Source organism: Pristiophorus japonicus, chromosome 12, assembly GCF_044704955.1.
Source record: "Pristiophorus japonicus isolate sPriJap1 chromosome 12, sPriJap1.hap1, whole genome shotgun sequence".
Lineage (NCBI taxonomy): Eukaryota > Metazoa > Chordata > Chondrichthyes > Pristiophoridae > Pristiophorus > Pristiophorus japonicus.
This window is the reverse complement of record NC_091988.1, coordinates 70196752-70214743: the sequence shown is the minus strand read 5'-3', so window position 1 is coordinate 70214743 and position 17992 is coordinate 70196752. Positions and strand designations below refer to the sequence as shown.

The following is a 17992-nucleotide window of genomic DNA, read 5'->3' as shown; positions in this document are numbered from 1 at the left end:
TGCAGTCAGTTTTTAAGTTCCCGGCAAGCTTACTCTCATACTCTATTTTCCCCCTCCTAATTAAACCCTTTGTCCTCCTCTGCTGAATTCTAAATTTCTCCCAGTCCTCAGGTTTGCTGCTTTTTCTGGCCAATTTATATGCCTCTTCCTTGGATTTAACACTATCCTTAATTTCCCCTGTTAGCCACGGTTGAGCCACCTTCCCCGTTTTATTTTTACTCCAGACAGGGATGTACACTTGTTGAAGTTCATTCATGTGATCTTTAAAGTTTGCCATTACCTATCCACTGTCAACCCTTTAAGTATATTTGCCAGTCTATTCTAGCCAATTCACGCCTTATCTACCTGTCCTGCTACCTTCAGGGATCTGTGGACATACACTCCAAGGTCCCTCTGTTCCTCTACACTTCTAAGTGTTCTACTATTTAATGTGTGTTACCATTCCTTGTTAGCCCTCCACAAATGCATTACCTCACTTGCGACTTTTCTGCCCACCTGACCAGTTCATCGATACTGTCCTGCATTCTACAGCTTTCTTCCTCACTGTCAACTACACAGCCAATCTTTGTATCATCTGCAAACTTCTTAATCATTATTTTTTTTTATTCATTCATGAGATGTGGCCATTGCTGGCAAGGCCAGCATTTATTGCCCATCCCTAATTGCCCTTAAGAAGGTGGTGGTAAGCTGCCTTCTTGAACCGCTGCAGTCCGTGTGGTGAAGGTGCTCCCACAGTGCTGTTAGAGAGGGAGTTCCAGGATTCTGACCCAGCGACGATGAAGGAACAGCCGATATATTTCCAAGATAGGATGGAGTGTCACTTGGAGGGGAACGTGGAGGTGGTGGTGTTCCCATGTGCCTGCTGCCCTTATCCTTCTAGGCGGTAGAGGTCGCGGGTTTGGGAGGTGCTGCCAAAGAACTGACAGCACCATGGTACGGGGGCCATTCAAGTGGGGGGAGTAGTAGGGGACTGTATACTGTTCTCTGCAGCCGATAGCGTGAGTCCTGAAGGCTGTGTTGCCTGCCTGGTGCTAGGGTTAAGGACATCTCCTCTAGGCTGGAGTGGGAGGGGAAAGATCCAGTTGTCGTGGTCCACGTGGGTACCAATGACATAGATAGGACAAAGAAAGAAGTTCTGTTGAGGGAGTATGAGCAGCTAGGGACTAAATTTAAAAAGCAGAACTACAGGGTAATAATCTCTGGATTACTACCTGAGCCATGAGCAAATTTTCATAGGGTAAATAGGATCAGAGAGATGAACGTGTGGCTCAAAGACTGGTGTAGGAGAAATGGGTTTCGGGTCATGGGGCACTGGCACAAGTACTGGCATAAGAGAGAGATGTCCGTTGGGATGGACTTTACTTGAATCATGCTGGGACTAGTGAATCGGCGAATCGAGTAACTAGGGCTGTAGATAGGGCTTTAAACTAAATAGTGGGGAGATCCAGTGAGTGGAAATTTGAAAAGTCAAAGAGAAAGGAGAAGGCAAAAGTGCAGGGTAGCGATGTAGGTAATGATAACCAGAGTGCGACAGGAAGGGGCATAGCGTATACATGTAAAACAAAATGAAAAGCATGAAGCATTCTTAACCAGATAGATGAGTTGACAGCACAAATAGAAATAAATTGGTATGATCTGATAGCCATTGCAGAGACGTGGTTGCAAGGTGATCAAGGCTGGGAACTAAAAATTCAGAGGTAGTTGCCATTTTTTAAGGATAGGCAGAAAGGAAAAGGAGGTGGGGTAGCTCTGTTGATAAAGGATGTGATCAGTGCAGTAGTAAGAAATGATATTGCTTCAAAAGATCAAGATGTAGAATCTGTTTGGCTGGAGATAAGAAATAATAAGGGAAAGAAGTCACTGGTGGGAGTGGTCTACAGGCCCCCAAACAGTAGCCACTCTGGCACAGAGTATAAATCAAGAAATAATGGAGGCTTGTAGGAAAGGTACAACAATAATCATGGGCGATTTTAATCTTCATATTGATTGGACAAATCAAATTGGCAAAGGTAACCTTGAGGAAGAGTTCATAGAGTGTATGCGGGATGGTTTCTTGGAACAATACATTGTGGAACCAACTAGGGAGCAAACTATGTTTTAAATCTGGTAATGTGTAATGAGTCTGGATTAATTCATGATCAAGTGAAAGAACCTCTTGGGACGAGTGATCATAACATGTAGAATTTCAAATTTAGTTTGAGGGTGAGAAAGTTAGGTCTCGAACTAGTGTCCTGAACTTAAATAAAGGTAATTACAAAGGTATGAAGGCAAAGTGGACTGGGAAAATATATTAAAGGGTAAGACTGTAGAATCGCTGTGGCAAACATTTAAGGAGATATTTTATAACTCTCAGCAAAGATTTATTCCAGTGAGAAATAAAGATGCTAAGGGAAGGATGAACCATCCGTGGCTAACTCAGGAAGTAAAGGATGGTATCAAATTGAAAACAAAGGTATACAATGTTGGGAAGGACAGTGGAGGGCCAGAGGATTGGGACATTTTTAGAAACCAGCAAAGGACGACTTTAAAAAAAATGATAAAGACAGAGAAGATAGCATATGAGAGTAAACTAGCAAGAAATATAAAAATAGACAGTAAGAGCTTCTACAGGTATATAAAGAGGAAGAGAGTAGCGAAAGTAAATGTTGGTCCCTTAGAGGATGCGACTGAGGAATTAATAATGGGGAACACTGAAATGGCAGAGACTTTGATCAAATATTTTGCATCAGTCTTCACGGTAGAGGACACTAAAAACATCCCAATAATTGATATCAAGGAGCTATTGGGGAGTGGGGGGGGGGGGACTTAAAACTATCACTAGAAATAAAGTACTAGGCAAACTAATGAGACTAAAGGCAGACAAGTCCCCTGGACCTGATGGTCTGCATCCTAGGGTCTTAAAAGAAGTGGCTGCAGAGATAGTGGATGCATTGGTTGTAATCTACCAAAATTCCCTGAATTCTGGAGAGGTCCCAGCGGACTGGAAAACCGCGGATGTAACGCCCCTATTTAAAAAAGGAGTGAGATAGAAAGCAGGAAAGTTTAGACCAGTTAGCTTAAAATCTGTCATTGAGAAAATGTTGGAATCCATCATTAAGGAAGTAGTAGCAGGACATTTAGAAAATCATAATGCAGTCAAGCAGAGTCAGCATGGTTTTATGAAAGGGAAACCATGTTTGACAAATTTGCTGGAGTTCTTTGAGGATGTTGCAAGCAGAGTGGATAAAGGAGAACCAGTAGATGTTGTACATTTGGATTTCCAGAAAGCATTCGATAAGGTACCACACACAAGGTTACTGCACAAGATAAGAGCTCACGGGGTTGAGGGTAATATATCAGCATGGATAAAGGATTGGCTAACTAACAGAAAACAGAGTCGGGATAAATGGGTCATTTTCAGGTTGGCAAACAGTGACTAGTGGGGTGCCACAGGGATCAGTGCTGGGGCCTCAACTATTTACAATTTATATTAATGACTTGGATGAAGGGACCGAGTGTAATGTAGCCAAATTTGCTGCTGATACAAAGATGGGTGGGAAAGCAAATTGTGAGGAGGACGCAAAGAGTCTACAAATGGATATAGACAGGCTAAGTGAGTGGGCAGACATTTGGCAGATGGAGTATAATGTGGGAAAATGTGAGGTTATCCACTTTGGTAAGATAAATAAAAAAGCAAATTATTATTTAAATGGGGAGCGATTACAAAGTGCTGCAGTACAGAGGGACCTGGGGGTCCTTGTGCATGAAACACAAAGTTAGTATGCAGGTACAGCATGTAATCAGGAAGGCAAATGGAATGTTGGCTTTTATTGCAAGGGGGATAGAGTATAAAAGCAGAGAAGTCCTGCTACAACTGTACAGGGTATTGGTGAGCCCACACCTGGAGTACTGCGTACAGTTTTGGTCTCCTTATTTAAGGAAGGCTATATTTGCATTGAAGGTAGTTCACAGAAGGTTCATGAGGTTGATTCCTGAGATGAAGGGATTGTCATATGAAGAAAGGTTGGGTCTATACTAATGGAGTTTAGAAGAATGAGAGGTGATCTTATTGAAACATATAAGATTCTGAGGGAGCTTGACAAGGTAGATGCAGAGAAGATGTTTCCCCTCATGGGGGAATGGAGAACTGGGGGGCATAGTTTTAGAATAAGAGGTCGCCCATTTAAAACAGAGATGAGGAGGAATTTCTTCTCTGAGGGTTGTGAATCTGTGGAATTCTCTACCCCAGAGCTGTAGAGGCTGGGTCTTTGAATATATTTAAGGTGCAGATCGACAGATTTTTGTATAAGGGAGGGTTATGGGTAGTGGGCAGGGAAGTGGAGTTGCGGCCAGGATCAGATCAGCCATGATATTGAATGGCGGAGCAGGCTCGAGGGGCCAAATGGCCGACTCCTGTTCCTATTTCTTATGTATGTTCTTATGTAAGCCTTGGCAAGTTGCTGCAGTGCATCTTGTAGATAGTGCACACTGCAGCTACGATGCGCCGGTGGCGGAGGGAGTGAATGTTTAATGTGGTGGATGGGGTGCCGATCAAACTGGCTGCTTTGTCCTGGATGGTGTTGAACAGCTTGTGTTGTTGGAGCTGCACCCATCCAGGCAAGTGGAGAGTGTTCCATCACACTCCTAACTTGTGAAATGTAGATGGTGGAAAAGCTTTGGAGAGTCAGGAGGTGAGACACTTGCCGCAGAATACCCAGCCTCTGATCTGCCCTTGCAAAAGCAAAATACCGCGGATGGTGGAATCTGAAATAAAAACAGAAAATGCTGGAAATCTCAGCGGGCCAGGCAGCATCTGTGGAGAGACAGAGTTAACATTTCGGGTTGATGACCCTTTGTCAGAATTGGCGAATGTTCGAAATGAACAGATTCTTAAGGAGCACTGAAGAGGGGAGGAAAGAACAAAAGGGAAGGTCTGTGATAGGGTGGCAGGCAGGAGAGATTACAGAGACTTGAAATGGTAATGGCAGGTGTTAGAAAACAAATAGTATAGACAGGATGTGAATGGCAGTACAATTACTAGCTGCCATGGGGAAAAAATACATATGATCGGCAGGGTGGTGGTTAAAAGAAAGGGAGCAAAATATGGACAGAGGTTAAGGTTTGAAATTGTTGAACTCCACGTTGAGTCCAGAAAGCTGTAAAATGCCTAAATGAAAGCTGAGCTGCTGTTCCACATTATGAGCAGCGAATACTAAATTGAAAGAAGTACAAGTCCAGGTAGCTGTGGGAGTCAGTGGTCTTATAATGAATGTTTGTCAATAGTCTATTTCCAGCGATGGAGACAGAGAAGTTGTGGAAGGGAAGGGAAGGGAAGAGTTGGAGATGGACCATGTGAAGGTGAGGGAAGGGTGGAAATTGAATGCACAGTGAATGTCTGATCATCCTCTGCCATTTCCACCACTTCCAGCATGATCTCACCACCAAACGCATCTTCTCCCCTCCCCTCCTCTCTCAGCATTCTGAAGGGACTGCTCCCTCCGCGACACCCTGGTCCATTCCGCAGTCACCCCCAGCAACCCCTTCCCCTTCCCACCTTCCCGTGCGAGCGCAGGAGATGCAACGCCTACCCTTTTCCCTCCTTCCTTCCCACTATCCAGGGACCCAAACAGTCCTTCCAGACGAAACAGCGATTTACTTGCACTTCTTACAATTTAGTATACTGTATTCGCTGCTCACGATGTGGTCTCCTCTATATTGGGGAGATTGGGTGACTGCTTTGCGGAGCACCTCCGTTCAGTCTGCAAGTGTGACCCTGAGCTTCCAGTCGCCTGTAACTTTAATTCTCCACTGCATTCCCACTCTGACCTCTGTGTCCTCGGTCTCCTACACTGGAATAGCACGTCATCTTTCGTTTAGGCACTTTACGGACTTTCGGTCTCATAGAAACATAGAAAATAGGTGCAGGAGTAGGCCATTCGGCCCTTCGAGCCTGCACCGCCATTCAATGAGTTCATGGCTGAACATGCAACTTCAGTACCCCATTCCTGCTTTCTCGCCATACCCCTTGATCCCCCTAGTAGTAAGGACTACATCTAACTCCTTTTTGAATATATTAAGTGAATTGGCCTCAACAACTTTCTGTGGTAGAGAATTCCACAGGTTCACCACTCTCTGGGTGAAGAAGTTTCTCCTCATCTCGGTCCTAAATGGCTTACCCCTTATCCTCAGACTGTGACCCCTGGTTCTGGACTTCCCCAACATTGGGAACATTCTTCCTGCATCTAACCTGTCTAAAGCCGTCAGAATTTTAAACGTTTCTATGAGATCCCCTCTCATTCTTCTGAACTCCAGTGAATACAAGCCCAGTTGATCCAGTCTTTCTTGGTATGTCAGTCCCGCCATCCTGGGAATCAGTCTGGTGAACCTTCGCTGCACTCCCTCAATAGCAAGAATGTCCTTCCTCAAGTTAGGAGACCAAAACTGCACACAATACTCCAGGTGTGGCCTCACCAAGGCCCTGTACAACTGTAGTAACACCTCCCTGCCCCTGTACTCAAATCCCCTCGCTATGAAGGCCAACATGCCATTTGCTTTCTTAACCGCCTGCTGTACCTGCATGCCAACCTTCAATGACTGATGTACCATGACACCCAGGTCTCGTTGCACCTCCCCTTTTCCTAATCTGTCACCATTCAGATAATAGTCTCTCTCTCTCTCTGTTTTTACCACCAAAGTGGATAACCTCACATTTATTCACATTATACTTCATCTGCCATGCATTTGCCCACTCACCTAACCTATCCAAGTCACTCTGCAGCCTCATAGCATCATCCTTGTAGCTCACACTGCCACCCAACTTAATGTCATCCGCAAATTTGGAGATACTACATTTAATCCCCTCGTCTAAATCATTAATGTACAGTGTAAACAGCTGGGGCCCCAGCACAGAACCTTGCGGTACGCCACTAGTCACTGCCTGCCATTCTGAAAAGTACCCATTTACTCCTACTCTTTGCTTCCTGTCTGACAACCAGTTCTCAATCCACGTCAGCACACTACCCCCAATCCCATGTGCTTTAACTTTGCACATTAATCTCTTGTGTGGGACCTTGTCGAAAGCCTTCTGAAAGTCCAAATACACCACATCAACTGGTTCTCCCTTGTCCACTCTACTGGAAACATCCTCAAAAAATTCCAGAAGATTTGTTAAGCATGATTTCCCTTTCACAAATCCATGCTGACTTGGACCTATCATGTCACCTCTTTCCAAATGCGCTGCTATGACATCCTTAATAATTGATTCCATCATTTTACCCACTATCGATGTCAGGCTGACCGGTCTATAATTCCCTGTTTTCTCGCTCCCTCCTTTTTTTAAAAAGTAGGGTTACATTGGCTACCCTCCACTCCATAGGAGCTGATCCAGAGTCTATGGAATGTTGTAAAATGACTGTCAATGCATCCACTATTTCCAAGGCCACCTCCTTAAGTACTCTGGCATGCATTCCATTAGGCCCTGTTGATTTATTGGCCTTCAATCCCATCAATTTCCCCAACACAATTTCCCGACTAATAAGGATTTCCCTCAGTTCCTCCTTCTTACTCGACCCCCTGACCCCTTTTATATCCGGAAGGTTGTTTGTGTCCTCCTTAGTGAATACCGAACCAAAGTACTTGTTCAATTGGTCTGCCATTTCTTTGTTCCCCGTTATGACTTCCCTGATTCTGACTGCAGGGGAAGTTGACCTCAACTCCACTTTCCCGCCCGATCTCTATATCCCTTCGTTCCCCTAGAGTCCAAAAATCTATTGCTCTCGGCCTTGCATATACTCAACGACTGAGCCTCCACAGCCCTCTGGGATCGAGAATTCCAAAAATTCACAGCCCTCTAGTCAAGAAATTTCTCCTCATCTCAGTCTGCGTCATATTTGACCTTGAATTGAGCTTCTGGCCACATATCTGCAACATACCTAAAACCGCCTATTTCCACCTCCGTAACATCGACCATCTCCGCCCCTGCCTCAGCTCATCTGCTGCTGAAACCCTCATCCATGCCTTTGTTACCTCTAGACTTGACTATTCCAATGCACTCCTGGCTGGCCTCCCACATTCTACCCTACGTAAACCAGAGGTGATCCAAAACTCGCAGCCCGTGTCCTAACTCGCACCAAGTCCAGATCACCCATCACCCTCTGTGCTCACTGACCTACATTCGCTCCCGGTTAAGCAGTGGCTCGATTTCAAAATTCTCATCCTTGTTTACAAATCCCTCCATGGCCTTGTCCCTCCCTATCTCTGTAATCTCTTTGAGCCTCTCAACCCCTGCCCCCCCGTGCCCCGAGATGTCTGCGCTCCTCTAATTCTGCCCTTCTGAGCATCCCTGATTCATAACCGCTCAACCATCGGTGGCCGTGCCCTCAGCTATCTGGGCACCAAGCTCTGGAACTCCCTGCCTAAACCTCTCCCCATCTCTAACTCTCTCTCCTCCTTCAAAGACGCACCTTAAAACCAACCACTTTGACCAAACCTCTGGTCACCTGCTGTAATTTCTTGTGTGGCTCGTTGTCCAATTTACTTTTTTTGTCTTGTAGCACTGCTGTGAAGCGCCTTGGGACGTTTTACTGTGTTAAAGGCGCTATATAAATAAAAGTTGTTGTTGTTGTAAATGGCCGTCCCCTTACCGTGAGACTGTGCCCCCTAGTTCTAGATTCTCCAGCCAGGGGGGAAACAGCCTCTCAGCATCTATCCTGTCAACCCCCGCAGAATTTTGTATGTTTCAGTGAGATCACCTCTACCTAATTATATTATGATTTTCTAAGTGCCCTGTTACCACTTCCTTAATAATGGATTCCAGCATTTTCCCGACGACTGATGTCGGGCTCACTGGCCTTTAGTTCCCAGTTTTCTCTCTCCCTCCTTTCTTGAACAGCGGGTTTATAGTTACTACCTTCCAATCTGCTGGGACCGTTCTAGAATCTATGGAATTTTGGAAGATCACAACCAATGCATCCACTGTCTACTAGTACATGATGAAAGGGGGAATGGGTGCAAATTCAAAGAGGGGTTTGGGGATTGGGACAAATAGAGAAACACAAGATGGGTGTAGAGGAGGTGTAAACGGTGACTGGGTGTTTCAAGAGACAGTTGAAGTGGTGAAGATTTACAGAAAGATGTATTGTTTAAACTCTCTAACCCTTCCCCCCTTTTTTTTTTAATCAATGCCACTCCAGTCAGAGCTGTCCTCTCTCCAGTCTCCTAACTGTTCCATCCCACACACACCTTGCATCTTCACCGTGTTGAAATTCAGACTCATTGCACCGTAGGAACAGGAGGAGGTCATGAAGCCACTCGGGATGTATCATAGAATCATAGAAAATTACGACACAGAAGGAGGGCTTTCAGCTCATTGTGTCCGCGCCGGCAGCCTAATCCCACTTTCCAGTTCTTGGTCCGTTGCCCTGCAGGTTACAACACTTCAAGTGCACATCCAAGTACTTTTTAAATGTGGTGAGGGTTTCTGCCTCTACCAACCTTTCAGGCAGTGAGTTCCAGACCCCCACCACCCTCTGCGTGAAGTAATGTTTCCTCATCTCCCCTCTAATCCTTTTACCAATTACTTTAAATCTATGCCCCCCTGGTTATTGACCCCTCTGCTAAGGGAAACAGGTCCTTCCTATCCACTCTATCCAAGACTCTCATAATTTTATACACCTCAATTAAATCTCCCCTCAGCCAAGGAGAACAACTCCAGCCTATCCAATTTTTCCTCATAGCTAAAGTTTTCCAGTCCTGGCAACATCTTCGTAAATCTCCTCTCTACCCTCTCTAGTGCAATCACATCTTTTCTGTAATGTGGTGACCAGAACTGCACGCAAAACTCTAGCTGCAGCCTAACTAGTGTTGTATACATTTCAAGCATAACCCCCCCCCCCCCCGCCCCCCCCTGCTCTTGTATTCTATGCCTCAGCTAATAAAGGCAAGTATTCCGTATACCTTTTTTAATGATCTTATCGACCTGTCCTGCTACCTTTAAGGATCTGTGGTCATACATTCCACTCCAAGATCCCTCTGTTCCTCCAAACCTCTGTACCTCACATGAAGCACGAGGATGTCCTCAAACCCTTGCTGTTTCTACCCACCGGGCCACAACCAATTTGGACTTCCAGATGCAGCAATATGTCTACAAGAGGAAGAGCGATGGTATTTATATCATCAATCTGACAAGATCGCAGCTGATCTGTATCTTAACTCCATCTACCCACCTTGGTTCCTTAACCCTAAATACCCTTACCCAACAAAAATCTATCAATCTCCATTTTGATATTTTCAATTCCCTCAGCAGCGTTTTTGGGAGAGAGAGTCCCAGATTCCCAGCACTCTTTGTGTGAAGAAGTGCTTCCTGACATCATTCCCGAACGGCCTGGCTCTAATTTTAAGGTTACGCCCCCTTGTTCTGGACTCCCCCCACCAGAGGAAATGGTTTCTCTCTATCGACCCTATCAACCTCTTTAATCATCTTAAACACCTCGATTAGATCAACCCTCAACCTTCCACACTCGAGGGAACACAAGCCTAGGCTGTGCAACCTGTCCTCATAATGTAACCCTCTCGGTACGATACGCACTTGCATATCTCAGGGTGGGTCTGGAGGAGATTATAGAGATGGGGAGGGACGAGGCCATGGAGAGATTTGTAAACAAGGATGAGAATTTAGAAATCGAGGCGTTGCTTAACCGAAAGCTGATGTAGGTCAGCGAGCACAGTGGGTGATGGGTGATCGGGACTTGGTGCGAGTTAGGACACGGGCAGCCGAGTTTTGGATGAGCTGAACTTTACATAGGGTAGAATGTGGGAGGCCAGTCAGGAGTGCGTTGGGATAGTTGGAAGAAGAGCTCCTATCAAATCCTTTAATCATCTTAAAACACCTCGGTTAGGTCAGCGCTTAATCGTCTAAACTCCAGGGAATACAAGCCCAGTCTGCCCTCACAATTTATCCCTTGGAGCCTGAACCCAGCAAGAGTCGCCACCTTCGAGTGAGGAGGGGCTAAAATTGGACATGGGAAGAAGAGATGATTGGCCATGGGCGAACCGATGGTGGCGGATGACCGGCTAACCTATGTGCTGCTTTATTTCAGGTTCTCGAGGTCCGATGAGCTGTCCAGACACAGGCGCTCACACTCTGGAGTCAAACCGTACCAGTGTCCAGTTTGTGAAAAGAAATTTGCCCGCAGTGACCACCTGTCCAAACACGTCAAGGTGCATCGGTTCCCCAGAAGCGGTCGGACAGTCCGACCCGTCAACTGACCATCGCAAACACTGACCGAGCAGCAGCCAAGAACTGCACTGGATTTCGAACCGATAGGCGGTGTGGGGGCTGGGGGAACCTTCTAAGTCATCGTTGTGTGGCGGACATGCACAGTTTTATTGAAGTCCACAACAAGGCTGCTGCACTTTGACCTCTTCCGAGACCAGACTGGCCAGCGTGAGCAGGATTAACCCTTTGATTTCAATGCTGCAATGCGGTGATGGAACCAAGATGGCCACCACCAGCTGCCGAGGTAATTCTTCGACCTTGGGCCTGTCTCCTAGCAACTCTACTTCAACTAACGCAGCACAGGCCGAGTCTCCGGTGGAAGAATGTCCGCCGATTGGGATCTTCAGTAAAGCTTCTTTCGTTATCCTGCACAGAAGAATTGGGCCTTTTTATAAAGCTCATCGTTCAACCCTGAGGCCTCCAGCAAGGCCTCGTTTACTGCCTGGACTGTGGATTGTGAGCAGCTCTGCATAAAGCACACCTGAGGTTACTGGCTTGGTTATTTGAGCACGTTGTCTAGAAAATATGGGAATATTACACCAAAAGTCCATATTGTTCCCCTCAAATTTGAACATTCGGCCTGTTTTCTTTAAACATAGAGGCACATCTCAAATGTGCAGGGCTACGGGGAGAGAGCAGGGGGAGTGTGGGCCTAATTGGATGGCACTTTCACCGAGCCGGTACAGGCACGATGAAGCCGAATGGCCTTCTCCCGTGCTGTATGATTCGATGATCTCATTATCGTCATGTAGTCATTCTGATACTGGGCTCACAACCGAGAGGTCGCGAGTTCAAATCCTAACTGGCAAGTTGTGAAAATGAATTCAAGAAATTTGTGGGCTGACACCAGACCATGGAAGCTGCCAGAATGTTGCAAAAACCCAACTAATGCACTTCAGGGAACCAATCGGCCTCATCCCATCTGACCTGCATGTAATTCCAGTGCAAACTTACATGGGTGACTTTTAAAAAGCAGAAAGTGTTGCATTTCTATAGCGCCTTTCATAACCTCAGGACGTCCCAAAGTGCTTTCCAGCCAATGAAGTATTTTTTGAAGTGTCGTCACTGTTTTAGGAAGTCCTGCTACAATTCTACAGGGCCTTGGTGAGACCACATCTGGAGTACTGTGCACAGTTTTGGTCTCCTTATCTCAGGAAGGATATACTTGCCTTGGAGGCGGTGCAATGGAGGTTCATCAGACTGATCCCTGGGATGGGAGGGTTGTCCTATGATGAGAGATTGTGTAGAATGACCGTATACTCTCTGGAGTTTAGAAGGAAAGGTGATCTCAGTGACACATACAAGATTCTGAGGGGGATTGACAGGGTAGATGCAGGGAGGATGTTTTCCCCGGGCTGGAGTGTCTAGAACCAGGGGTCACAGTCTCAGGATAAGGGGTCGGCCATCTAGGACTGAGATGAGGAGCAATTTCTTCTCTCGGAAGGTGTGAATCTTTGGCATTCTCTACCCCAGAGGGCTGTGGATGCTCAGTCGTTGATTATATTCAAGGCTGAGATCGATAGATGTTTGGACTCTAGGGGAATCAAGGGATATGGAGATCGGGAGGGAAAGTGGAGTTGAGGTCGATGATCAGCCATGATCTTATTGAACGGCGGAGCAGGCTCGAGGGGCCGAATGGCCGACTCCTGCTCCTAATTCTTATGTTCTTTATGTAATGTAGGAAACACGGCAGCCAATTTGCACACAGCAAGCTCCCACAAACAGCAATGTGATAATGACCAGATAATCTGTTTTAGTGATATTCATTGAGGGATAAGTATTGGCCAGGACACTGGGGGAGAACTCCCCTGCTCTTCTTTGAAATAGTGCCGTGGGATCTTTTACGTCCACCTGAGAGAGCAGACGGGACCTTGGTTTAACGTCTCATCTGAAAGACGGCGCCTCTGACAGTGTAGCACTCCCTCAGCCCTGGAGTGTCAACCTAGATTTTTTGTGCTCAATTACCTGGAATGGGACTTGAATCCACAACCTTCTGACCCAAAGGGCAAGAGTGCTTCCTACTGAGCCAACACTGACACTAGATAGGAGAACTAGATGGACCTGGGTCTAGTTCCATTCAGTAATTCCAATGTTCCTGAGGTTGGAAGTTCTGTAATGTGTTTAGTTGGATATTTTCCTTAATATGAAGAAGTGGGATGTGCTGAATAATATCGCACGGCCTTTGAATTCCAGCCCGCTCCTTAGATTTTTGAAGCGTTCTTCCTGCGATGTTTTGACTTTCGACAGAAATAGATAAACCCTTGCAAACCTGCCCTGACTAGATTGATTCTTGGGATGAGAAGGCTGTCCTGTGAGGAGAGATTGAGTAGATTGGGCCTATACTCTCTGGAGTTTAGAAGAATGAGAGGTGATCTCATTGAAACATATATAAGATTTTGAGGGGGATTGACAGGGTAGATGCTAAGAGGTTGTTTCCCCCGGCTGGAGAGTCTAGAACCAGGGGTCACAGTCTCAAGATAAGGGGCTCTCTCTATGTCAAGTATATCCTTCCTTGGGTAAGGAGACCAAAACTTTACACAATACTCCAGGTGTGGTCTCACCCAGGGCTCTATATAATTGCAGTAAGACGCCTTTACTCTTATACTCAAATCCTCTCGTAATAAAGGCCAACATACCATTTGCTTTCTTAATTGCTTGCTGTACCTGCATGTTAACTTTCAGTGATTTGTGTACAAGGACACCCAGGTCCCCCTTAACACCAACATTTCCCAATCTCTCACCATTTAAAAAAAAAAAATACTCTACTTTTTTTTTCCTACCAAAGTGGATAACTTCACATTTCTCCACATTATATTCCATTTGCCATTTACTTGCCCACTCACTTAGTCTGTCTATATCCCCTTGAAGTCTCTTTGCATCCTCCTCACAACTTACATTCCCACCTAGCTTTGTATCATCAGCAAACTTGGATATATTACATTTGGTCCCCTCTTCCAAATCATTGATTTGGAAACGTAAAATCTTTTAGAATACTACCCCAGGTGAGGATTTCAGTTGCCTGGTTGGGAAACCATGATGCCTGGACATCAATTCAGTCGTGTGTTTAGTGAGTGGCTGGAACTGAAAGTGGTTGCAGTTTGAGAAACACAGGTTATCGCACCAGCTGTGCAGGTCACCCAGTTAAACTCCTAGTCCAGGGCTCTGTTTCTGTTGACCTGCGTGTGGAATTGCAAGCACCGAGGACTGCTCCTTGTCGGGCCGGCACTGCAGCGAGGGAAACTGCCTCATGAACTTTCAACCCGAATGGTTTTTGTGTTGCTTGTCTGGGGAGGAGTTTTTAAATCCAGTAGCAGGCCCACAAGGGTCAGTTTTGTAACACAGAATGCAGTTTTTCCTTAAAAGAAAGGCCCGTGTCTTTCACCACCTCAAGACATCCCAAAGCGCTTTACAGCCAATTAAGTGCTTCTTGAAATGTAGTCACTGTTGTAATGTAGGCAACGCGGCCACCAGTTTGCGCACAGCAAGCTCCCACAAACAGCAATGCGATAATGACCAGATAATCTGTTTTTGATGTTGGTTGAGGGATACATATTGGCCCCAGGACACCGGGGAGAACTCCACTGCTCTTCTTCGAAATAGTGGCCATGGGATCTTTTACATCTACTGGAGGGAGCAGAAGGGGCCTCGCTTTAACATCTCATCCGAAAGATGGCACCTCTGACAGTGCAGCGCTCCCTCCGTACTGCATTGGTTGCGTCGGCCTGGATTATGGGACTTGAACCCACGAAGATTTGACCGTGAGACGAGAGAGACCATCAGAGCAAAACCATGCCCCCTTATCTGCCGCGCCTCGACTCTACCCTGGCCCCGCCTCGATCCCAGCCCTGCCTTGACCCTGGCCCCTCCCCTCTTCCTATCCCCTGTCCTTAGATAGCAGCACTCTGATGAAATTATGTTAGCCAGTCCTGGTAATGCCCCCCTCTCCCCTCCCCCCAAGCCCATGGGAATCCCCGTAACTTTCACCGCACAAGAATTAAAATGAATTGTTAATTCCGCTAGAGACCAGTCCAGGGCCTTTCTGACATTTCAGCCTGATTGGTATCCCTATAATAGGTGGAATCGAGTTTTTAATTTAGTAACTTATACACATGTATGGAAGCAGTGTATATATAATATATATATATATATATATGTGACAGTGCATTGATTCTGACACAGTACATTATTTTGAATGTAACCAGTCCAGTCTGCATCCTATGAATGTATGTACAGAGTCCATATGGAGTTAGCCTATAATATCATTAACCTATTTGAGATGCCTCACTGATTATGTAAATTTTGTGAATTACACTGTAAAACATGTACATACAAAGCAATTCTGTATATTTTCTTTGTCGTATAAAATAAAATATATATGTACTTTTGAACGAAATATTAAATTCAGAGTATGAGAGAATTTCTGCATAATTGTGCCTGTTTTATTGATAAAATTAGACTTGCCAATTGCATCGTCGATGTCCCACAACACTGTCGGCAAAATGCTGCGATGTGGTTAGGACTCACCGTAACCCCATCACTCCACACTTTCCCACGTTCCACGTTCCATCCTCCATGTACAGGAGCTCATCCAAATCCTAAATCCTTCACCCATCACCTTCTGCACTCGCTGACCTACACTGGGCAGGATTAAAGGCCGGATGGCCCTGGGGTAAACTGATCCCAATGGGCCGATAGTTATGTTTGCTCATGTTCATTACATCACGTGTATGATTCTGAGTATGAAAACATAGGTCGATATATTCTGTGTCAAGTAGGTATATATTGTGCTTCTTGTAACAGTGCAATACTACGGGGCCGAAATGCTGAACTTGCTGCCGCTGCCGACATTCCTCTGCTCGAACTGCCCAGTGCCACTTTCGACATGGCCTGGACGGGTGGGACGGAGGGGGAGAGCCGCCGGGAAGTGCCCGCCGACGTCGGCGGCACGTAAGTAGACTCCCACCCGTAGAGATTGGTGCAGGCGGGGAACGACAGTGGACTGCTGTCCTGAATAGTGAGTGTCAAGATTCTGTGAAAAAAGGTAAGTGGAATGTTTTAAAATTATTTCTTTACAGGTACTTACCTGGATGGGCTCTCCTGAAGGTCCTCGGATCATTTTTTTAGCTGTTCGACCCTCCGTGGGCCTGACTCCATCCTCGATGGCACTTAGGCAGTAAGCGCCTCTGCCGCCGAGAATGAGAGCTACCGCCCAGGTTGGTGGTGTATATCGTGGATTTGCCGCCCCCCCGACATTCAAGGGACCTCGGCGATGAAAACCCTGCCATTGGTGGAACTTGGGCGCGCGGAGACCTTGACCAAATTCGGCCTCGAGATTCCGATACGTATGTACAAATAGCAAAGATCTTTTCTCTGCAAAAATAGTTATGTGCATGTTAGGCCAATAAACAATATTTCCCTTGGTTTGTTTTTCCTCTCTTATTGACTATTCTATTCAAGCTATTTGGGAGGTCTTTTTTTTCCCTACATTTATGTGGTGGGCCTGGGGCTGCAGCCCCATTACCCCATGGTTAGCCTGACCCCGGTCCGGCAATGCATCGATTTTAAAATTCTCCTCAGTAATGTATTTGCTTCATGGGTTCTTTGCTTAAGAATTCTTAGCAACACATTGCTATTAAGAGCGAGTTGGTTTATTCACAAAGGTTTAACAATCACACTACACATTACCAGTTCATCCACTAGGCTCACAATTGCATACCTCATCGTGGATGACCTAGACCCAACTGACTGGGTTTTATTGAGTCTTGTAAACAAAGGTGCCTGAAAGGGTGGTGAAGGCAGAAACCCTCATCACATTTAAAAATTACTTGGATGTGCACTTGAAGTGCCGTAACCTGCAGGACTACAGACCAAGAGCTGGAAATTAGGCTGGACAGCCTCTTTGGCAGCCGATGGGACACGATGGGCCGAAATGGCCTCCTTCCGTGCTGTAAATTTCTATGATTTTATGATCACGTGACTGGCTAAGCCACCCACAGTGCAACAGCTCCCCAAACCTGTGAGCATACCCCCAGGTGCATATATTACATCATCATTACATCAAATCCCTCCATGGCCTTGCCCCTCCCTATCTCTCTAACCTTCACTAGCCCCACAACCCCCCCCAGACATGAGATCTCTGCGCTTCTCCAATTCTGCCCTCACATGTATCTGCGATGTTAATCGCTCCCCCATTGGCAGCCGAGCCTTCAGCTGCCTGGGCCCTAAGCTCCGGAATTCCTTCCCTAACCTCTCCTCCTTTAAGATGCTCCTTAAAACCGACTGCCACCTGTCCCAATATCGCCATCTTTGGCTCGTTGTCAATTGTAGTTTGATAACACTTCTGTGAAGCACCTAGAGACATTTGACTACATTAAAGGCGCTTTAGAAATGTAAGTTTAGTGGGAAGTTAGAGGTACAGAGTGGGCATAAGCATGAAAGGGAAGAACAAAATAGGAACCAAAAAAAATAGAGACCGAGACAGAGGGATCTGTTAAAATAAAATCAAAGTGGAGGAGAAGCATCCGGGAAGGCGCCGAAGACCTCGAGTCTTTTCACCGGGAGCACGCGGAAGGCAAGCGTCGACAGCGGAAGGAGCGCACGACAACCCAAGTACCCCACCCACCCGTCCCTCCAACCACCGTCTACCCCACCTACGATAGAGACTGTAGGTCCTGCATTGGTCTCATCGGTCACCCGAGAACTCCTATTAGTGAGTAAGCAAGTCATCCCCGATTCCAG

The 17992-nt window shown here is 46.1% G+C and overlaps 1 protein-coding gene across 1 annotated transcript in view; it reads left to right on the top strand.

Annotated features, from left to right (window-relative positions):
• The window catches only part of klf15 (Kruppel like factor 15), a 28452-nt gene extending 12850 nt beyond the window's left edge, over positions 1-15602 (top strand). Inside the window, exon 3 of the mRNA XM_070895634.1 lies at positions 11076-15602. Within this exon, the coding sequence (XP_070751735.1) occupies positions 11076-11244 (169 nt within the window). The 3' untranslated portion in view covers positions 11245-15602. The remainder of the gene's footprint in view (positions 1-11075) is intronic.
• Positions 15603-17992: the final 2390 nt, after the last annotated feature.